The sequence below is a fragment of the Sceloporus occidentalis genome, unplaced genomic scaffold (assembly GCF_023333645.1).
Source record: "Sceloporus occidentalis isolate IW3139 unplaced genomic scaffold, rSceOcc1.0.p SCAF_90, whole genome shotgun sequence".
NCBI lineage: Eukaryota > Metazoa > Chordata > Lepidosauria > Squamata > Phrynosomatidae > Sceloporus > Sceloporus occidentalis.
In genome coordinates this window covers 2,618,486-2,643,645 of record NW_028317070.1, presented here as the reverse complement: position 1 = coordinate 2,643,645, position 25,160 = coordinate 2,618,486, and the positions used below count along the sequence as shown (strand labels likewise).

The 25,160-nt window shown below is 35.5% G+C and overlaps 1 protein-coding gene across 1 annotated transcript; it reads right to left on the bottom strand.

The window, feature by feature from the left end:
- Positions 1–777: 777 nt before the first annotated feature.
- LOC149284606 (nuclear receptor subfamily 2 group E member 1-like) lies at positions 778–19,077 on the bottom strand. Its single transcript, XM_089496451.1, has 9 exons — positions 19,053–19,077; positions 10,509–10,654; positions 7,300–7,387; positions 6,626–6,861; positions 5,711–5,857; positions 4,858–4,954; positions 4,362–4,511; positions 1,699–1,804; positions 778–940 (listed from the first exon to the last, which is right to left on the bottom strand). The coding sequence occupies exons 1-9, from the start codon at positions 19,075–19,077 to the stop codon at positions 778–780; spliced, it is 1,158 nt and encodes a 385-aa protein (XP_089352577.1).
- Between the last annotated feature and the right edge of the window lie 6,083 nt (positions 19,078–25,160).

The window sequence follows — 25,160 nt, the reverse complement described above, 5'->3', positions numbered from 1 at the left end:
AACTTATAGAAGCTATTTTAAACTGTAACTAAATGCTCCGTTTTCCTACACCTTGTGGTATGTCATTAAATAGTTGGTGCTTTGTGATCATGTCCCAGGCCAAAAATATTAAATGGAAAATGGCAGTGGTGACCTTTTTATATCTATATGTTCCTGATCAAGAAGGCTTTTTAATGGCCAAGTGTATTGGACACCATTGACGATGGTTAGAATATTTCCCCCTCTTTTTGTTTGAGTTTATATACTTAAGGCTTTTGTATCTGGTTGTAGATGGAAGTTAAACTTTTTGTTAGCTTTGATATTTTCTTTTTAAAAGTGACCCCCCCCCCTAAAATATTTAGTCTCAAAATCAATTTGCAAATAAACACCGTGGCTTCTGATACTCCCAGCAAATGCTGTGCTTCCACCCCCCCCATCGTTTTTCTTGTGTACAAAAACGCAATGTCAACAGTCCAACGTCGTCATATTACGTCTGGCAAAGCAGTCGGCTGACTGACGGGCATGTCGTCTCATAATTATGTACAATGGCAGCATCCTTTAAAACACACTCAGGTAATGTGTATCCCTTGCACTCCATTTGACACAAATTGGCTCTTGAAACCAAATTCTTTTCATGGTAGAATATATTTTGATATCACGTTCATCAATATGATGGCTTTTTAACAAAAGATTATTCTCCAGAATCGTAGTCTCTTTAAAATCGTATTCATAAATGACACTTCTCCCTCTGAAAAAGTCCCCAGGGAATGCCCGTATGTTAAGGATAATTTCCAGGGTTTAGATGTCACTTGACTTGTACATGTCTGACAGGAGCCTTGTTATTGGAACATTACCAATTGTTTTTTTGAAGAAAACTTCTTCTATCGTAGATGGGCTTATAGAACGCAATGCTGGCAGAAGTAGTAGAAGTTTTCCAAAACGGCAAGGCTGTGTAGGGTACCTGTTAGAGATAAAAAATTTTAGAAAAAAAAATGTTTTAGACGTATAAAGAGGTTGTGCCGTCACATGCATTAATGTAATAGAATGTGTTCTAATTAAAATGGTAGTAAAAGCACCCCTTCATTTTCAGTGGGTTAATTATTTTACGGGGCCAGCACCCCAAACAGTTTTGCTTTTGGACGTTTTGACTGTTGCATTATTATAATAAGCAGATGTGTACTACATATTGTATGAAAGAACAAATTTAGACTCTGAAATGAGCAACTCCTCCATATCTAACTTTACTAATGCTTAGTAACATAGCAAAAACAAGGTGCATTCTTTACAAAACAAAACCCCAAAAAACACCGAATGTGGAATGTATTCCTTACCTAGAATTACAGCGGCTAAGACTGGGCACTTTATATCAACTATTATTAGCACTGAGTAATGGAAGGGACAGTTCTACGGTAGGTACTCGGATGGAGTTTGTGGATGCCTATAAAAAATGGAGGTTGTGGACAGGTTGTGGGATTCTAATGCCTTAGTCCCACATCTTTGCGGATCTCTTTCCTTTAGCACAAATTTTATGAAACTGTAAACATTATTTCCATCAAGTCTGAATTTTTCGGTATGGCATATCATTTGTTAAATGATTTTCTTTTAAACAAAAAGTAATAGTGAAATGCATTGTACTGTAAAATGTTCCATTATACATTTCTTTCTGAGTCTATTTGGTGCTTTTGGTTCTTTTCCAAGTAATATTAAATATATTTTTACCTGGTGTGTATATAGCTGTTTAAAGTGAGCTGAGCTTCATCTTGCAAGGCTGCTATAGCGGCAGCATTTCGGAAACTCCTCAGCTCTGAACCGCTGTGCGTAGGAACTGAAACAGGGAAATAGAATCGACAGTTATAAATGGATAGATTTACAGATTACATCCTTACAGGAATGTCCTTAATGCAATATGGTGACTTCTACATGCATTCATGGGGTTTTCTATATAGATATTAACAAAATAGTTACCTACTCTCCTTCCATTTCACTCTAAAATGCTAAGCATTTAATACAAATGTCTCAATATAAGATGTCATCGAACCATGATCATTTCCGATTTTCATATAGATGTACATGCAACATGAGTGTCCGGGACAGGGATAGCGACTAATTTGTCTGGGATGTTCTCATGTCTGCTTACAATAACAACTAGATGAGAGCACCCATTAGCGTATGTGTATAGGTCCAGTTAAAACCAAGCCCAGTGCACTATGTAGAGCAGCAGCTCTGCTGCTTGTGGTCAAACCAGGAGGTCAGTGTCGATTATGGAACAAGTGTAATTTCCCCCTGTGCCATGTTAATTCTGCTGTATGATTATTAAATCCGGGTTATGGAAAGGAGCACAGAGAAAATGCATTTGAGGTTCAAACTTTTCTCTGAATATCTGCCTTTATGCAAATGAGAAAATCATTTCTTATAGGTGCAAAAGCTTAGGTGTAAGTTCCAGTCTATAAATAATTCCAGATGGCAGGGCTCAGGAGTTGATATCGGGGCGACCTAGCACCCTGGCGGTAGGTCTGTCGCTATTGCGCTGGGCCTCCCTTCTTGGCTAAAGGGGGTGCTGGGGCAGGTTCACAGCACCCAGGTGTCAGCGTCATGAGAAACGTGAATAAACCTAAAATCACGTGCTGTGTAATAAATAAAGAGTAAATACAAATAATACTTCCCAAATAGGACCGCAGCAACCCAAAAAGACACTCTTCCTCAGGGTGTAGAAATTCAAACCAACCAACAGATTATGGGGCGCAGATACATATAAGGGAAAAAACAAAAACAATATAGTGTAGAATATAAGACTAATTTTATGTGTAGGTAAAGTGTTGCACTCACAAGTGGAATAGATGATTCAGACCCATCCAAGTTGAATGCAATCATATCTTTAATAATCTTCGTTAAAAAGTAAACTTAAAATAGTGCAATATCCGGGTAAAGAATTAATGTCACCAGTGAAGAATGCACTCACATTTGGTCCATGCACCCAAAGTGCTTGAAGCGTGTAAATGAAAAGTCCACCAGTTGTGGGATGTAGAATAATGACTTACCGGATCGATTATACTTCTACTGAAGAAGCCAAGTCGAGGAAGGGGTTTAGAAGGATCTATTTGGATTATTCTACATCCCACAACTGGTGGACTTTTCATTTACACGCTTCAAGCACTTTGGGTGCATGGACAAAATGTGAGTGCATTCTTTACTGGTGACATTAATTCTTTACCCGGATATTGCACTATTTTAAGTTTATTTTTTAGAGTCAACGAAGATTATTAAAGATATTGCATTCAACTTGGATGGGTCTGAATCATCTATTCCACTTGTGAGTGCAACACTTTACCTACACATAAAATTAGTCTTATATTCTACACTATATATTGTTTTTGTTTTTTCCCTTATATGTATCTGCGCCCCATAATCTGTTGGTTGGTCGGCGTCATGAGACCCTGCGGTGGTACAGAGGCAATGGCCACACAGTGCAGACGGGTCTCCATGAGGTGAGAGGGAGGAGTAGTGTATGTATAGTGCTAGAGTCAGTGTATGTTTGTGTGTATGTATGGTGTCAGAGTCAGTGTGTGTTTGTGTGTATGTATGGTGTCAGAGTCAGTGTGTGTTAGTGTATGTTGGATAGTGTATGAATGGGTTTGAGTGTAGTGTTGGCATGTATGGACATACTGTGAGTGTGTTTGTTACAGTATTGCATTAATGTGAGTGGATGTCACCAACAAGTTAGTGTGTGTATGTTAGTATATGATGTTAGCATGTGTCTGTTACCATTCACTTACCATGCAATTTAATATTTATCAATTAACTTGATTTACCAATTTAATGTATCATTTAAATTGATGTTTTCACTAATTTTCAATTCTTTATTACAGTAAATGGATTATCATTAATATATGTTTGCCAAATATCTAAAACGTTTTCTGTTAATGTACTAAGAATTCGATTATGTTTAGAATTGGAAAGGGTAATATGACTGAAACTGAAATATATGAAAATAAAAACTTGATTTTCCTAAGTTTTTTGGCTAGATCCAATCCAAATTTGTCAACCCTTGTCAGGTGACTTGCTTGGCTCTTTTAATCAATGCTAAGAGTTATCATGAGGCAAATATATAGAAGCAAATAAGTCATATTTTCAAGTGGTTAAAAGGGAAGCTGTACATTCAAAATCATATTAAATATGTTTAATACTTGTTTTGTAATAATTGTAAATGCTTTGGAAAATATGAATCTGCCTCAAATTATGTATATGAGTTCGCCATGAGCAAGCAGTCCTTCATTTGATTTGTTCTTCATTCCCTGCTTTGCCCTTTCAAAGAGCATTGTGTGCCATTAACAATAATAACGGCTTTGTCGGAACGGCACCTCTTAGAATAAGCGGCTACTTACCGGCCTTAAAAGTAACAATACATTTGAGACAGGCAAATTCAGTAGCATCTAGCCGAAGCTGTCGAAATCTTGCCACCACTTCTTGCAAAGCTTGGATCTCCGAGATGACTTTATTCAACTTTTGGGAATCCGTGTTATCATTGTTCATTCCTTAAATCAAAAAACATCTGTCTTGGAACTCTCAATTTCTATCAGATCTTATACCTCTTAACATGCATCTAACTGTAATTCTGATATAAACTCGAATTTTTGTTTTCCCAGAGTTATTATGAAATACTCTTTTGGATGATAACAGTGATTTGCATTTCAATTACGATACAAGCAGTTATGAATACAACAAGACAACACTATTTGCATTTAAATGTAGATTTATAAATGACAGGTATAGTCTATTGTTCAGATGGGATTTGTTATTCTTCACATGTTGTCCTTATTGCCAGTAATGTATTTTAATGTTAATTTTTACAACAAAGTCATTAAATTGAGCAGTCCTTACCAGAAACAGCCAGTAGCGTGCTAGCATCAACTGGAATGGCCCATTGTGATATTCCTAAAACAAACAGCTCCCTCCATGCATCTTCCAGAAGCATCAACTGCCGCAGAATACACAAGCGATAAATTTGTAAACACATCATCCATGCAAGTGTCTATTATTTCACAGTTGCAATGCCGGCCCTTTAGAACTCTATCTGAATATTTTATTCCAATTAAGTTTTGTTGATGATACTTATGAATAAAGCGTTTCGTAGCATATTGTACTGTTTAGATCAGACAAGCTTATGTTGAGAAGTGGTCTTCAAAAATAAATTGGTTTTAAAGAATACAACCCCAAATTTAAAGAACAGGAGGCAAAACAGACAATGAGAAAATTTTTCCAAAATTAGTCCTGCTTTATCTCATGATGCCCAGTAAATCCAGTATTTTCTTCTTTATAAGAAAAATCTATTTTGTGGGACAGTTTTATTTGTGGGCTTGGATGTGTATTAGCACTGATGTTATTCTAATCTTATGACTTTTAGTACATATAATTAAGGAAATATCTATCTGCCAAAACTGGTAAAGCCTGTATATATATATATATATATATATATATTAATTGCTGGAAAATATTTTTCTTAACAGCAAAAAATACACATTTATATACAGTGCATAAGAGTTTGCTTTTTTATGTAAAGAGTAAGGGTAATATACAGCATAATACAATTATTATTGTTAATGACTACTTTTGGTGAAACCCTTAAAAATATGACAATAATAATGTAACCACATTCCAAAAACAGGCTTTTATTATTTTTGTAATCAATTTATTTCTGCAATCAGATGATTTGAACTATTCTGTACTATTTTACCTGATCTTGGAGAGAGAGCGTGGAGAAGGCTGGCACACTCTTTGCCCATTTGATGCTCATGAAAAGAAGCCTCGCAGCCGATTCACAAACAGATTCAGTGGCCACCTCGTATAGGTAAATTGGAGCACCATTCACTTCGTGTGGATACTAAAACAAAGGGATGAAATGTTACTTTTAACCATTTTGTATTATGAGTACAAGCATTTCCATAATCCTCATAAATCTACAACAAATATCTCCATGCTGCCAAATTATCTCCTTCAATTGCCGAAGTGGAGATGGTGGAAGTTAAGAATAAAAATCATTCTGGCTTTAAAAGGGCTCATCTCTATAGCAACCAATTAAATGGTCTTGCAGATTGGACCATTCTGTTGGTTGCTATGGTGAAAAGAAAACATTTTCAAACTTTGAACCACAACCACATTTTCTACATAACCCCCATTTAGCTTAAGTTTATAAATATGCAATCTTGGTTCTTCCCCATAGCTCTCCAGGTTCCTATGGGTTAATTCCATCCTAGAACGGTGCTAGATACACCATTTGCATTGGCCATTAAACAACTTTTAATCATAAATATCTGAAGGGAAGGCAGAAGTCTGAATCATGATGCATCAAGATGGCAGCTTTCACATTGAGCACATTATAATTAATTATATTATTATTTAAGTGAGAACAGTGCAAAAATGAATATTATTGGTATATTAATTGTGACCCACCAAACGGTACCTTTTTCTGCCACATTATTTTTTTCAAGCCATTACTTGTAAAGACCACTATAAACATCAGTAAGGAAGGATAGCCGTAATTTTGCATATATTTAATGCAAATGTTAAAATAACTATTTTTATGACGTTAAGGAGTCATAAATACCCATATATATGCATTGAAATGTAATGTGTTAGTTGGTTAACATACTTTTGGGGTTGGCTGGGCAAGGCTAACCAAGGTCTGTCTTTCAGGAGTAGCGGATACTGCAGCCAACTCTAGGCTATGGGGTTCCAGTTGGCTAACAGCGGTAAAGAAGTTGGGTGCTGGTAAGGCTGCCGATGGGAAGTGCGGTGTGGTTCCATTCACGTCTTTATGCCCTCTGAAGTACAGTGCCACTTGCTTTCTGATAGTGGATGTTCTTGGTCCCCTTTCATGTTGTACAGCTGAAATCAAATCACTAATCATTACTGAACTAATCAAACCTATTTGACAAAGTGATTTAGAGAGCAGCATCTTAAACACTTTTGTTCATTAAAAGGTTAAAATCATGAAAATCTTCCCTCATACTGTGTCCTTGAGATAATATTTCAGTCCTATGATTTTCTTCTTGCTAAATAACTACATTAATCTATATTTTATCAGAGGCACGTCAATCACTTTTTTAATGTAGGCTTCTGTTCTTAAGCATAATGCATTTGATTTTGCTTCTCTTAAAAAAACACGATGACTGTCTCACTGATTGCTAAGAAAATATTATAATTAGATTTTTTTTTTCAATTTCTAATATGAGCGACAATGGATGATTGTATATTTAGGTCAAATGATATCATGTTTTCTTATTAAAAGAAACCAGCAGTTTAGTTAAATTTTGTAATAATTACCATCTTTATTCATGTTGACTTCCAAGCACTTCTTCAGGCGACATGCTCTGCACTGATTCCTGTGTGTCTTGTCAACCGGACAACCTCCCTGAAATCATAAACATTAAAGGAACGGAATCATTTACCGACCTTTACCTTGAAGGCTGTTTTTTTCCAGTTAAGTACTTTACTAACAAGTGTGCATTACGCGGCTAAGCAAGTTAAACACTAGACACCTCGCAAAGGCATGTCACCTTGAGCTGCTGACTTTTGGGCTTTGGTGACACAATGTGCTGGTTATGTTTTATTCCAAGCAATTATAATAATATGCAGAAATGTCACTTTTAAACACTTAATATACAAAACATGGAGGGCTGTAATGCAGATAGAGGCAGGGTTCTGTGTGTGGGATGGTATGGGACTGGGCATGACCCACCTTTCTCCTGTCCAGAGAAAGCAGGGGCCTGTGGAATCATATATAATATACATATCTCCCCTTCAGTATAAAAGACATGTTGGACAGTGCTATGCTTCCAACTTTGTGGGATCAGTTTGGGGAAGGTCCTTTTCTATTCCAGCATGACTGTGCCCCGGTACACAAAACAAGGTCCACAAAGATATGGTTGGATGAGGTTGGTGTGGTAGAACTTGACTGACCCCAACCCATCACGTTTGGGATGAACTGGAACAGAGTGTGAGCCAGGACCTCTCGTCCAACATCAGTGCCTGACCTCACTGTATGAATGGATAAAACTTTCCACAGAAACACTCCAAAATCTGGTGGAAAGCCTTCACAGAAAAGTGGCAACTGATTAAGGATCAAGCATCCTTTCCAAAGGTAAGGGTAGGAAAATAAAATCAGCATATTAAATTAATCAACATTCTAATTCTGTCATAGATGAAGGTTTCCACAAGGTGAAATAGTCTCTTAACTTTTAAACCAAATCACTTCTGATTGACAGACAAAAAGCACAAACTATAGGTGGTTTCACTTTAGTGTACTTAACCAAATGCACCCAATCCTAAGGATTTAAGCTACAGGAAAAATATTTTGGGCTAGTGTGGTGTAACTGTGTACATATTGAAATATCAGCTTTAGCAACAAAAACATTTTTTTAATCATCAACCATTAGCTAAAATTTCTTTCAGGGTTTTCCTAATCCCAATAACATTTTCTAACGCTTCACCTTTATTTACTAGTTCTCCTCCAAAGCCTTGAGATGGCAAGACAGCATACTGACAGTCTGTAACAGGGAAGGGCAGGTGACATTCAGGGATGCTAGTCCAGCCAAGAGGACCACTAATAAGGCCCCCAAAACATTCTGACATAGAACATTCTCCATGTGCACTGTAAGGTACTATCGGAAATACACTTTCACAAAATCTAAACGTGTGCAGAAAAAGGATTCAATCATCATAGCGATGCAGCCATGTGTGCAGAGAAACAATAAAACAACCAGAAACAATTGAAACCAAAATCTGTAAATCGGACTGGCCAGGGAGCAATTGGCCCATCCTGCCAGCCCTCCCCTGGTCTGTAAAATGGCATCTTGGATGAAAACTTGTCTATTGCCCTAGGTATTTTTCCAATGCAGTTTAAGGTCGGTGTGGCTGACAATTATCCAAATTTCCATAAATTGAAATCTCGTTACTCCTAATTTCATATTAAACTGTATGCCAACTAAATTAGTGAGGTTGATGTATTTTGAGACTAGATGTCAACTAACAACACGTGTAATAAAATATGTACTAAATAAACAGTTGGAAGCATTCTGGGTTTGGACCTACATAATGTATAGTAAAGTCAAAGAATTGAAACTTTAAACTCTCCTGTCGACTCTCTCTTTAGTGAAATGAGCCCTATATTGAACTGTGGTTTTATTGGGTTGTAGTTGGTTTCTTAATACATTGTAAAACGAATACATTGTAAAACATTTCAGATCAATTACATGGAAATTTGGATAATTCAGAATACTTTTAAGTTATAATATGGTCTATTATCACATCCTTACTTGAAGCAATAGTCCTCAAATAACAAATGTGTTATTGTGAAAAAATAACCACATTCTTTGTGAAGTACTCCAGGCCTCTTCAGTTTAATACTGAGTTTTTGTCAGCTAAGTAAGTGGGAGCTGTATGAATAAAATTGATATCTATAACGCCATGATACATGAGATAATAGACTTGTTCACTCATATCATATGCTTAAGGAAGTTAGACTTTTTGTTGTATAAATGTGAGCTTTTGTGTTGTAATGTTTGTTTTTTTTATGACTACCATACAGAGCCAACATATATGATATAGATTGGTGGTTTGGCAGTTCAGGCTTGATTTTAACTTGGTCTTTTGACTTATTACACACCTAAATTCAGAGACGCGATTCCCATGACAAAATCAATGCTTTTATTTTACAAGTCAGGCAACAATAAGCCTTCAACAAAGAAAGAATTATGATCACTTTTCATATAATGAGGTTATCATTATTAGACTGGATTGACTATTAATATCAAACTCTAGCTGGGAAGTGGTTAACAATTATATCATGTTTTTTTCTCCTTTGAATAGTTTTATGGATGCATTGTTCCAGAAATATGAGAAAACCATATCAAATGTACTTTGACACAAAAATCACAGGTCTAAGTATTTATATCATGTTAAACACACCCAAAACCAAGTGCTGGAGGTGGCCACTGAAGAACTTCTCCAGACAGAATATACACATCACAAAACATTGTTAAAAGCATTTTTTTGGTTTGTATATATCCCTTAATTTTGTGCATATTGGTTTATCCTTTAAATGGTTGGTAGCAGCCATAGGCAGGCATAAATCAACCAGAAGAACTTGCGCTGGAACCTCAGAGGAACAGCTATAGACATTTTGATTTTTATAGTCTTTACTACTCTCTACTCTGGCTCACAGTAGACAAAACTATGCTTACAGCTGCCAGCAATCCATCCAGACTGCCAAGAACACCACCCTACCATGTGGTAATTAGAATAAACTGGGATTTATACAGTAGGAAACAGTGCCAGGGTGTTTCTAAATATATCCGAATATACAGATTGAAGTTGACCCCTTCTGTCTGTTAGACCATTTCTGACCCCCCCCCCCCCTTGTCCCTATTCTGAAATCACCATAATTCCCTACCATTATTTTGGAATATAGTGTATTTATCTCTTTTCACTTAGCCAAAGGCCATTTTTGTCTATGCAAATGAAATACTACTAACCTGATTTCCAGATTTGCAGACATAGGTTCTGTTCCTCCTGATACTTCTTTTGAAGAATCCTGAGCACCCATCACATGCATATACTCCATAATGCTTACCGGAGCTACGATCGCCACATACTTTACAAGGTATGTCTAGAATTCGACCTGTGGGCAGTAAAACATAGCATATAAAGATATTAAAAAATGATAAATATTTTGCATGACTTCTAAAATCTGTAACTCAATGGTAGGGAAAGCATTATATATATATATATATATATATATATATATATATATATATATGGGTGGATTTCTGTTGTCTTTAGTAAGCTAATGCAGAGGCTGTACCCTTGCTTTTTCTTACATATCAAATGAGCATTAAAGTTGACAAATGAGCTTCTCCTTTAAGAAGGGCTAACCCCAGTGAGTTTCTCCTTCAAGAAGGGCCAACCACAGTAACGTTCTTGTTCAAGAATGGCCAACCCCATTGAGCTTTTTATTAAATAATGGCTATCCCAGTGAGCTTCTTGTTCAAGAATGGCCAACCCCAGTGAACTTTGTGTTCAAGAAATGGCCACCTCGATGGGCTTGTTCATCAGAGAAGTGCCAGTCCCAGTAAACTTTGCATCTGAACATCATATTGCATACCTAATGCTCCACTTTCATGGCACCTCACAGTATTATCTATGTAACATACAGGGCCAACATACCCATCATACTGCATAGTTTCAATTGGAGAGAGAAAATATTATAGCAATACCATTCAAGGATAATAAATTATGAAACAGCTCATATTATAAGCCTACTGTAAGTTAACAGATCCAGTCATCCATGTGTAATGTAATATGCATACATAAGATTTGCTTTTAGCTAGGATATTTCCTTTTAATCAGTTTAATATGTTTCATTAAATTTAAGGTACATATTTGGCAAGGTAGCTCTGCCAGCAGCTTCAAATGGCATGTGGAAAAGCCAGCCTTGTCTATACAAGCAGCAATTAGGGCAACACTGCATTCTGTCTTCATGACAAAAGATATGATAGCTATATCCTGCTACAAAAACAAACTGTTGATAAAATAGTCCATAGACTTTTTAGTGATCTAATGAATATGCTAAAAGTAGGTTCTAGCGGCCCTTTCGTACTTAGAGGGAAAATATATTTTAAATGCAATTATTTGGTAACCTTCCCAACTATTGAATGCATTGTTGACTAGAGTGAATACAAATTACCCTGGCGGTGATCCTGATTGCGACTAACATTTTTTCTTTTTTTTTTTAGACATCATGTTATATCACAGATAATGTATTTATTGTTAATTAAATGTTAATTAAACACGAGTCAATAAATAATAGTAATTATAAAACACAAATGTCCAGTACTGCTTTTAATGTTTGTTTTGTTAATCTTGTTTTTTTAAGTATGCTTTGTATAAATGTGGATTCTGTTAGGAAAGACAAAAATTCCTCCAAAACCTTGAAAAGATTTCAAGTTGTAATCCTGAGGGATGTCGTCTTTAATGGAATGAGCTACCAAAGGGAGGTCTCATCCTCATAACATATTTTTGGGACCGTCTAAGAAGTCTAAGAGTTCAGGGTACCACAACCACAACTAGGCGTTTTAGTTCACCAAACAATTAGTTGTAGTTTATTGTGGTGATCTGAAGCATTTTAACTAATCAGCTCCGCTATATGTTATGAAGAGCTAGCCCTTGCAAGTTTTTGCAGAGCCAGATTTCTTTTTTGCAAGCTCCACTAGGCCCAATCCTTGTCAAGGTTGTCTCTTCATAATGTAGAACGAGGTTAGGGTTATGAAATGTTTCTTTTCACAACCTAACGGTAAACTTGTGGTTAATAAATAAACCCATTAGGTAGAATGTGTCACTGTACTTGTGCCATAAATAAGCATTTTTGCTACCAATCAAGTAGCAGGGTCTACCAAAACAATGGGCCTAAAAACTTCCTTCAGGGTGTATCGATAAATTAGATTTTTTTCTTGTGAGAATTTGCTTTTTAAAATGTTAAAAGAGAAATAAGAACATTGATAAGACACTTAGGAGTATCTCTTTAAAATAATGCAGGCTTGGAAAAATAGGGGTTAGAATTACTGCTATCAGCTGACACTTGCGGCACTGTCCTTGCTATGATCTAGTAGCAAAAAACCTAACTTACTGCTTATATATTTTTTATTAGAGTTTGTATATCTCCAATACAATCAGTTAAGTTTTAGTGTTCTTTTTATTATTGTAGAGATCTGGATAGTCAGCAGTTTCGCATTACAGAATCCAAAGGCATCACTCAAAGCGTGACCTTACTGAAAAAGTAAATTTTCATCGATCAACCCACCAAAATAAAAAATCCCTTTGTCTACGACATGCCTAAATACCTAACTTTAGTGTATTATTCTTCCAACTGTGCCTGTCCCTATCCACAACAGCCTTTATAAGATCTGTATGATTACAAAGAAAAAAGTTGCATACAAATTGCATGTGCAATCTGCTGAAAAACAATATGTTAAAGGTTTAAGAACTGGTCAAGTTGATAGTTGTTAAGTTCCCAAAGGACTTTTAGCAAGTCTGTCTTCTGTCAAGTTAGCCAAGATATTAGCATCCACTTGTTGATGAACTACAGCTACCATGATTCCCCTCCAGTCCATAAGTCCAAAGGCTAACAATTATGGGACTTGCACTGGCTGTCCCTGTTTTTTTCCCTATTTGTCAGACACATGAATGCTTATAATTATTTTCATACACAGCTACCTTCTATTGAAACCTAAAATGTTATGGCAAATGAAGAACCACTCAGTCCATCTAGTCTGCCTAATTTCCTACCTACATTACTTAATACTTGGCCTTGCCTTATATGCAGTTTAGCTATTTGCTTGAATATACAAGATGCATTTGCTCTATATGTGCAGAGTTTGGCAGCTGTTTGACTACTGCTTAATATACATTATGTAATATTTCCCTAATGTATTATACCGTAATATGTAATTTGCATCCAATTGCATATTAACAAGTTTGGGTTGCTTTATTGGAGTTAGCCCTTACTGCAAATACTTGAGTCAATGTAACCCATCTCAGTGTAAAATAATGAACATGTAAAATATATATGGAGAAGAAAGTATATTTGTTAAATGACAATGACTTCATAAATCATATTAAAAATAAATAAATAACATTTGATAAATGTGTATATAATGAATTTCCAACTCTTAGATATTTAGCAAATACAATAAAACTTACATTTTGTTTATAAAACAGAGAATTAAAATGACTAAAACTAACGAGTGGTGTAAATAATTGTAAGAAGATATTTTTTATAGGTTAAACAAAATAAAAAAAATAACATGGTAAAATAGGATAAAAACTGTACGTGGATTTCCATACTACTGCTACTAAATCAGAATTCTGTACAAACGTTAATTTCAAGAAGAGAACCATTGAAAGAATTTTAAGAGCTAGCCAAACTTTTCCTTATAAACAAATCTCTATTTTTGTTGTTATTTTTATTTGTTAGGAATTATGGATAACGATTCTATTAGATGACTAAAACATTTCAGTGGTTTCATTTCATTTATTTTTATAATATACATTTCTTGATATTGTATTTTTATATTGCAGAATTTTGATAATGCAGTTATTCAACTACGTTGTGATAGTTTGGTAAAGGATATATTGCTATATTTTAAAGATTTTTGTTTTGTGTTGCCCAGTAAATGTGTTTTGAATTGAAAACAAAAAATGAGAAGCAAAACAGTGATGTTGAAAAGTTAAAAATGATTGAAAGAAAAGAAAATACAAGATAATAAATTTTTATAGATACAATGTATGCTTGCTCTGCATTGACAGTCTTTCATATATTAAAAAAAGAAATTTAAACAGTTTTAAAGCTTGCTAAACTAGCGCAAAAAAGTACTTTACCTCTTAAAACTTAAAAGTTAAAGGCTATCAGATTTTTTTGGAACGTTTTCCTTCTCAAGGTTGATCTCCAACTACATTATATAATTACTAGATGTGAAGGAAAATGTATTTAGATTTTTGCAACCATTTAGCAATTGCAGAAGAACAAACATCCTTAAATTGGAAATAACGTTATTCTAACGTGGTATATGCTGTACAGTATTAGAGAAGAGTGCACCTGCTAAATATTATCTACATATAAAGCGATTTTACCGGAGTTATTATTTAATGATGGGCTGATCATGTTTCCAGAGCTGGGAATTATAGTTCTCTAACAGCTCAACGGGCTCTGCTAATATTTGATTTAAAAGGATTGTGAGAATAGTAGTCCACCGCAAATAATGTCTCTGAGGTCTGTCAATCTGTGCATAGTAACCATACTAACCAAACCAAATAACAAAGTTAGAATCAATCAGTTGTGCAAGAGAAAAGATCTCTCTCGAAATGATCATATATTTTTTCCAAATTGATTTTATTTCTCAAAACAATTTAAAAAAAAATTGTTTTAGACGATAACCTATCCAAAAATAAATAATAAATGCAAATTCATAATTTTTCCAAATTTCCAAAAAAAGATTCAGCAACTTATCTTGACCATATTTTAGTTACTTAATTAATCTATACCTAGAGAAATGACAACAGGTATTGTGTTACCATATAATAGTACTTATTGATCAGAACTGTAGCATTTATTACAGGTATCGAGAAAGTGACAAACAGAATTTTCATACCTGGCAGATATAATTTAAATAAATTTAGAAAAAAAAATGTGCCAAAAAAATTATATTTCTGCACACCAAATACTGCAGATCCCATAAATTCTGATCAAATGCTTAGAAATCGAATCTATTAACTAATGAATGCACATGCAGCATATGTATGGATATAATTATATAATACGTTTAAGAAGAACGCTAAAGCAAATGGAACTTACATGAGCAGAACATCATATAATACAGTTTTCTTGCAAGAATACAATCAGTTGTAGAATTTTAGAGGACTTCGCTGGTTCTCTTGTGAAGTTTAAGGAATGCCAGAAAATGAGGGGTTAACCCTCAGAATCCCGTGGTTGCACACGTTGCCACGGTAAGTAAATGTTCTGGTAGACCCAGCACATAAACGGTTAACACAACAAAGCATTTGCCCTGTCTGTGGGTAATTGGGGTAGGCATAATGCAATGATGAGCAGCAAAGTTGGATTTGGGGGGGGGGATAGTGGTGTTTTGGAGGCTAAGCATCTTCCCAGAGAAGCATGGGGTGAGAGCAGACCTTAGACATTTCTCTCCAGCAGGGACTCTAAGACAATGCCCAAGCAGAGACAACAGGGACATTAGATAAAGTGTTAACTTAATGATTTTCCCCATTGAAATTTGTTTGACTGCCTCCACCAAGCGCAAGCTGCCACTTCTTGCACTAAATGAAACTCGACAGCTGCTATATACAACAGGGATAGGGGGAGAGGGATTAGGCTTGGGTGGGGGTGAAGGGGAGCGGTGAAGTTACTTGATAGAACTCTTCTTTCTTCCAATTACCAGTAGCCATAAAGACTCTGAAGGAGAAAAAATTTATTTCCATAAAGAACACGGTTACAGGTAGCACGTTCCCAGAGTGCTTGGAGCACAAATGTGTTTATTTGATTATTAGGAGCGAGTAATTACAAGGTCTCTCTGCCACCTACCTATTGATTTACCAGTGACCCGTCAAAAAGAGTAGCATGGGAATTCTGTTATCACACAATGCCAACAGGGAGAGCACTCACCCCCCCCCCTGCAGGCTTAGCCTCAACACATAACTCCACCTTCCAGAACCCCAGTCTGCCTCTACAATACTACTGCTCTCACTGCACTCATCTGGGTGATGTCACTGTCATGACATCACACAATTATACATGTATATATATACACATATATATATATATATATATACATACACTTATATATATATATACATATACATATATATATACATATATATATATGTGCAGGTGCAACAACGCCTACGATGCTCAGTTAGCTATAAACACATTTTTTTTTCAAAATGCTGGGTGACCATCATGGGTTTTGCAGCCCCCCCATCAATCATTGTTGACACTCACAGGTGTGTGAGAGTTTCATGAGTCGAATGCCTGCATGCAATGTACTCTCTAGAAATGATATGATGTGATGATATTTTTCTTCTTGTTCTGTTGGTTTTGCTATTATTTGCATGGAATAGACATGATGCAAAAGTGAAAACGTGCTGGATGTAGGACAGGCTTTATCAGGGTTCACATGACATGCATATGTTATAAGATGTATCCATACAGCCCATGTAACCAGCTTAAAGGAGACTCAGGTATGTGCCACTGTCACATGGAGATCTGGCCACAAGGGCTAACACTATGAGACCTGACAGTGCTTTACTGGGGCAATGTTTTTTGGGCAGAACAAAAGCAAAAATATGAAAGCAATGTTAACATGGCACAGGGTCACTGGCACAACAGATTAATTAGGGTTGGAAGGAGCCTGTGTTTGGGCAATAACTCTCTTCCTCCAGGCAGCCTAGCCTTGACAGTGCATCCAGAGAAAACAGATTTTTTTTATTGAACTGGGAAACCGTTTTTAACATCCCACAGCAGGGGTGCTTTGGGACTTTTTGTGTGTTATAATTGCTTAAAGATATATGGCATCTTAGATTACTGTAATTACCATCAGAGGCTGTTGAAAGAAGTTAGTGTGGATTTGAGGCACCGCAAGCTTGGATTGTTATTACCACCCAAGCAGAGATCAGTGTACATAACTATACACTCAACAGTCCAGCAAGAAAGGCTGTGCATTCATATGACATATACATCACTCCTCACTATATACACCAAGGTATCATATGCACTATGCCTTAGAATAAAACATTTTTTTGTACTTTCATGTTTTCACTTTCAAAAAAGGTACTTACACCTAGTTGCATAGTACTTTAAATGCAGCAGATATTGTAAAAATATACCCAACACACATAATACATATATAATACAATATGATATATCACTTCTAAGGCACCTGCAAAAACTGTCTAGAACAGTAGAAGCCTCAGCTATACCCTGAGTTTAAAAATGATCTACCAACACCAATATAAATGTGTATTATTGTTACTGAGGTCTAACTGACAAATAATATAGATATAGATAAAATTAAATACATACATGGTTTATATTTCAGGGTTATTAATAATTAAAAATAAAAGCATGCATATATTTAAAATTACAAAATAGCTCATCTGATATTTTTATTCTGTTTTATAGAGCACAATAATTTTACCAGAAATTAAAATCAAAAGGAGTTTTCAGTGATATTTCATAATTTTCATTTATAAATTATTGCTCTGTTAGAAGGACTGAGATATTATCGTGTATTATGGCCTCTTGTCCCCAACTAAAAATTGATTCTAAATGAAATCAAAAGAATTGTGTGGTTCTGAAACTTTTGGATGGCTTATCTACATATTTTCTTATAACAAATGAAATAAAGTAAGATAATCAATGAAAGACAGGCTGTCCTACCATACTCACAACTGCTTTCCAATTTAAGTTCAAAGAGAAGACATTACTTACTAAAATAAAATGACTTTATTACAAAAAATAATCAGTCCAAACATGTTGAAGGCGACATAACATATACTAGTTTATTATTAGTAATTATTATTATTATTATTATTGAGTACATTTAATTATGATCTGTATTGCATATTTACGCTATCTGGGACAATGTGCAATTTATAGGATGGAGACTATAACTGTTCAGCTAATTGATGTGACAGTAACATAAATGCAAATGTATGCAGAATCTACTTGCAATAAAACATGTCAGTTATTTTGTTTCTATTTTATTTCATATACATCGGCTAATATTCATTATAAAGGTGCTTGATTTACAGTTTAATGCAACTGAATATTATTTTTGTATTAAGAAAATCTTTGGACATGATTATTGATGTCTGCAAAACCCAATTAGCCATTTTTAGATTTGTCCAACGCTAAAAGTGCTTGGATTCGGGATTAAGGAAAAATGTGACTTTTAAATTGTTTTTTTGCTTCGCTCAATTCAAGGATTATTCTCCATAATTAGAGATTCCGTGTGGAATACATTGGATTTAAATCCGATTTGCACCAGTGGATTATACGATCCTGTCTGATTTCAATAACTGCTTGAAACTTACTTTTTTCCCTTTTAAATCTGAAAACTAAAGACATGACAACTTAAATAGATTTTATGTGCACGATTTTTGTTTTAATGATGAATATATCCTTAGTAGGACTTGAAATGTATTTTTTAAGAGTGTGACTTAAAATGTATAATTAAAGTAAAATGACATATTGCTACTTCAGCTACAAATAAAGATAATTTGCTAAAAAAAATAAAGATTAATATCGCAAAAGGATTATTTCTGTCTTTATATTGTATTATCATTTGAAAATACAAAATAAAACACGTTTTTTTAAAATAAATACAATACAACTGTTAAAGGTGTTATATGATAAACTATTTGAATTGTTAGTACATTTTGATAATTTGTGAATGCCTAGTAACTATAAGTCATGGTAAACATAGAAATGATAGGGAGGAATAACCCACTTGTTGATCCTGTAGGTTTGCTCATTCTGGTGGATTCTTAGACACTTGTGCAAGGTCCTGGTGCAGCTCCAGTAACAGGTGCAAGCGACAGAGCCTCACTGCTCAGCCTTCAGTGCAAACTTGGACTTCCATGGACATTAGTTCGGATTTTAAAGCAATCAGAAAGTCATATAAGGTTTTTTTGTAGCAAGTCCTCCTTCTTTCCTGGGACCTACACTCCCCAAGAATCCTCTTCAGCCTGCAGGACAGTAAGTTGAGTTGAGGAACTTCTTGAAGGTACTGAGAAGGTATGCTCTGCGAGAATAGCAATAAATGGCAATAAACAGTCCTTATTTCAGATGGAAGATCTGCTGGAGCCTAAGCAGATTGAAAGAAGTTGGCTGGAGTGGGAAGTCAGATCATGCAGTGCCTGGCTTTGTACAGGGCTAGAAAAGCCAATGTTTGCAGAAGTTCATTGCATTGGGTGACTTTGTGCTTTGAGCCACAGGCTGCAGCCCTTAGGATAAAATGAGGGTAGGAGCAAGTGACAGGACTCCAGGGAGGAGAGAAGTGCTCCCTTTGCCCAGTTAGCTTCCCATGTTCTTCCTCAGTCCCGTAGGAGCATGACGTCAGCACTACACTGGGGAGGTGTGTGTATTGCAAGAGGGGGGGGGGGTAGAGAGGGGGCAAGATGATATTAATGAATCTCCCAGAGGAAAACCCTATGCTCCTGCCGGGCTCATCTTTTTCTTATCCTACTTCCCCCCCCTTATCAAAAAAGCAAATCAATCCTGGTGAACATCTATGAAATTTGGGTTTTAACCCCTTTGAGTGCTGTGTGCATGCCGATCTGTTTCATCAGAGTCTATAAAATAAACCAGGATGGGACTGTTTCTATGCTGACTGCTAGATTCCGGACCCCCCGGATTTAACAGGTATGAGAGTGTGAGTTAGGCTGTGAATGGACTCCTTGTATGCTACAATATATATTAGTTTATTAGTTGACATTTAATGCCAGTCTTATACATTTACAATATATATATATATATATATATATATATATATATATATATATATATATATATATATATATCCATCACAAATATAGATAGAAGTATACATAGATATTTTAAAATATGTATAGAATATAAAAGTAATATAAAACTAATCCTTGACTTGCAAGTGCATATGGCCAATGGCTTGATTGATTACCCTTCTACAAGCCAGTGTTTTTCTCTTCTTCCAGCCAGCAATATCACCGAAATATAAAGCTCCTATACAGATATGTTATAGTTGTAATATTATTATTACTTTACTTTTTATGAGAAATCTCAAGTCTATTCGGATAGTAGTTTATAATCTATAGGTGTTCTTTTACATTAAGTCTATTAGGAAGGTGTGTGAGATGATGACTTCCAGTCCATGAGCAATCTGCTGAAAATGTATGATAAAGTACCACAACTTTTCCTGATTCATTATTTGACTGCCAAACGATGTGGTAGTTCAGGGTGTTCACGGCCTTAAGGATAAACCAGATCCAAGTTAAAATGTTGTCAGGTTAATTCAATCCTATTGTTCGGAATATGATGGCACTATATTAACTAATAATAATAATAATAATAATAATAATAATAACTCTAGTATTATCGTTCACTTTCACATTTTCCCAGATCCCTCGCTCATCCATGAGTCCCGATTAATAGTTTTTTTTTATTTAATGAAATAGTATCTATTTAACTCTTTCATTGCCTTAACAATTCGTGTGTGTGCCCCCCTCCCCAAAGCGTACATTTACAATGTAGCATCCTTAGTTATGGGGTACAGACCATTCCACAGCAGATCAGGTGTTCCCGATATGTGTCCTCAGGATACCCCGGAGAACGGATTGAGTTAAATGCAGAATACTTGACAAAAGGTGTAGAAATGTAGGTAAGCATCTTTCACAGGGCTATGGGACCATATGATACTGCAAGGATTGACATCCCTCTGGCAGTGATAAGGTTAACCCTAATTGTGATGACCAGGGGGAGGGGGGAGGCCCTGATATGAAGTAGTATGAATAATTTGAATTAATACTTATTAAATAATTACCCTAATTGTGCAATAATGTAGTTGGAACATGATATATATATATATATCTATATCTCTATATAAAGATATATACATTTACATAGATAGATAGATAGATAGATAGATAGATAGATAGATAGATAGATAGATATATTTATATAAAAGAGGCATCCGCATTGGTCTAAAATGATTATAATTGCTATTTATTTATTGATTTACTATAACTTTTAAAATAAACATTTATTATATAGAGTCCGTTTAGTGGACTGACACATACGTGTTACTCAAAGGATTAATATGTAATTCTCGCACAGAGCCGTAGTACATCTCGCAAATTCCTCTAGTCTGTGAACATATTATACAAACATCACTACACCAGTCACTTATGTGATGCTATCTCTATTAACCGAGGAAACCATACCTATAGTATGTACAAATAATTACTATGAGCTATATTTCTTAACGAGATGTATTCGCTATATGTATACATTGTAAAAATATGTAAATCGAATTATTGCCAGTTTCCTTGTGCTCGAGTCAAAATGAGTCATATGATATACAAGAAATTGTTTTTTTTTTCTATTAAACTTTTTAAATTAAATAAAAAAGTAAATCTCCTGCATAGTAGTGTCCAGAATATATTTCATCCCAGTGACATCACAATATCGGTGACATCATGTATTAGTGTTAAATATACATTTTGCATACTTCGACATTTTTTTCAACTTTTTAGTTAAAATAGTATTCAGATCTTTTTCTCATTCCATCTAATTCTTAGCAGAAATATCTATATATGTATGTGTATGCCCCTATGTAGCTTTATTATGCAACCAAGACAGCAAAGAGTTAATGGAACTGTAACATTTTAAGCGATTCTGAATGTTCTGATAGGGCCCAAGAGCTGATGATCATGCTTGGAGCTGAACCCCAGATCTTTAGATATGAAACAAAATCTTAACCATAAAAAGACTTGAATATCACTTATAATATAAAATACAAATTAACATCCAAGCATTTATATGTGTGTTAGATTGATTTTCCTATGTTGGTATATTTATATTCAATATTAGAACAGCCAGTCCTATTACTTCTTTTACTCCTATTACTCCTATTACTTATATTACAGTTCTATTTCCCATGCTCCTGCAGATTCTGATAGTCCTTTAGAGTAGTGTCATGAGATATGTTATTTCAATTAAGATCTAACTGCAACATTGGTACAATGTTTAAATATCTATAAAGTATCTATAACATTTTGGATACATAGAGGAGAATTAGCGGATTCCATTTAGTTGAAACTATATTCAATGTAACTAGTCTCACATAATTGAATTTTAGCTTTTCAAACCCCCACATGTACACATAGGCAGGGAGACAGCCAGAATTGATATGTAGATCTAGAAAGAGATACATGAACAGACATATAAAGGCATACATAGATAAAGAGAGAAGAGCAAGATAAATAGATGGCTTATAATTATATATATATATATTATTATTACTTATTGTTTTATATAGCGCCATCATATTCCATAGCGCTGTACAATGGGTAGACAGGAGATAACAGGTAATATATGACATAACAATTTGACTTACAGAGACAACAGGTGAGGAGGGCCCTGCTCAAACGAGCTTACAATCTAGAGGGATTTAGGGTATATTACACAATAGGTAAAAATGCCATTGTTAGGGATGGACCAGCCACACTAGTAAAAGTAAAAGAGGGAGTAGGAAAGGTGAGCTAAAAGAACATGGGAAGGCGTTAATGTGCAATGTTGTAAGCATCCTTAAAGAAGTGGATCTATATATTTATCACTTATATGTATACACACATACATTTATACATGTACACTGACACTCATACATACTGACAGTCACCCCTTCTCAAGTCTTCAACATTATTTGTACATTTGAATGTTTTGCTCCAAAGTACACGTTTATCTTTTGTGCTCCTTTTAGGATGGAAACAGCTGTGAGTTAAACAATACCACCTATACTTAAGTATCAATTAAAAATACTTCTGCTAAGTTCTCTCTGTGCTGTATGTGTGAGCTATAATGAAACTATTCCACTGATCATGGGAAATGCATAGTAATCAAAGCTGGGAAAATATAAACCTACTTTGCTAATGAAGATTCTACTTTTTCTAAATTGTAGGAGTTAATGTTTCACCATCCACAACATTTGGAGCTGATGTCATTAGATGAAAGGTGTGGTTCACTTTTAATCTACGGTGTTCTTTTTGGGAGAGTGAAACAACCATCAACCTTTGGAATAAAAGTCATACACCTGCGGGAGTTTGTGCTGCATCTCCTTGTAACATTGCCTAAAACAAAATATGAGCAGATGCATTTGGCCTTAAGAAGTTCCTAACATATCTCTGGGTTTCCAGCCAAGCCACTAGAAAAGCTGTGCTCTAACGTAACCCTCCCTTAGATTACTTCTACTTTCCTGATTACGCCCAGATATCAATCATTTGGAGAGAGCACTGGTCTGCGGCCTAAATTCCTCTGTCGCTCTTATTCACCCTGGTGTTCCTTTGCATCAGTGTTATTCTCCTTAGCCACAACTTCAACTACCCCCCAAATCAAACCCCTAACTACAATTTGTTTAATTGCAAACAGGGCATCATCCATAGCTGTTCCTTACCCCACTGTCTTATTGTCTTTACAAAGTCTACAAGAGCTGTGTGTCAAGGTATGATTTTACCTTCCAATGCTTCAAGTGGTGGCAACTTGTGTCATTGTCTGGCTAGTCAAGGGGAGCAGCATGAATCAGAGGCAAGCCCCTTCTCCGCTCCTCTGGTGTTTAGTCCTCGTTGGCATTCACGCCAAAGATTTCCAGTATGGAATATTCCAGCTCTGGCTCAACCCAGCCTCAAGTTGTGCCACTCCAGAGCCCACCTCATGTCTTGTTGGTTGGGACCAGTTAGATAAGTGCTCCTTCATCTGTGATCCTTAGTGCATTTTTGTTCATTTTGAAGGCCATATAGATGCAATATTAAAACCACAAACAGGGCTGGACTGGGGATGACGAGGTGGCCCTGGCTTTGGATATGAGAGGCCGCATGCTCACACAATATGTACCCAGGCATATCTAGCCAGCGGGCACCCACTGCAGCACCAGGTCTGCCACATTGGATCGACAGATCAGGTGAGTATGGCGCGATGTCTGCCAGTGGCCCACTGGGCATTTGCCTGGTGTGCCAGATAACCAGTCCAGGTCTGACCACTAATAATAAGGTTTCTGTATAGCTTTAGTACTAACTTGTCCTCTCTTCAGCTCCTGTTTTTTGTTACCTATGTATATTATACATCTTAGGTGATATAGTTTAATATCATACATAACATTGCACACTGCATCACAATAAAAACAAATTTGTGCGTATCACATAAAGATAATTTGAATGTTTTACAGGCGCAGATTACAGGTAGGCAAATGAAACTTAAATACATTATGGAAATTAAAATATTAAATACTTTTATATAAATACTTCCCTACAAGGTGCTCAAATTGTAACTGTAAATTATGCTAATTGCAATCATCTTGAAATGCAATGCAAACACACAGTATACACTAGAAACAACATATGGCACGTGAATACCAGTTATATGTTAGTTGGCTCCATATATCCTGTATTGAAATTATTAATTCATTAAATTACACTTAGAGAAAAAAACATATCAGCTGTAACAATATTCAAGGTATATTAAAGAACAATGCATTATAAAATATTATTTTGTACGGTTACACCAGAACCTCAGATATCGCCCAATGTGAATTCCCCTTTCCTTAGAAATTGGGGTTGGTACATTTTATTGCTTGGTGTCTTGGTTTCTGATAAACAATGCTGGACAGCAGACTATTCTACTTCTTTCTGATTTTTATGTCAAGCAAATATATCTCTGTAGAGTAATGAATGTGAGATATCTGAGATATAAACCAGTGGTGTTAAGATTGGGATATTTATCCACCGCAACAAGTTTTTCTAGACTGATTGTCCATATTAATGAGTTAGGATCAGTGTAGAGGACTACCGGTAATAGATAACATATTTAG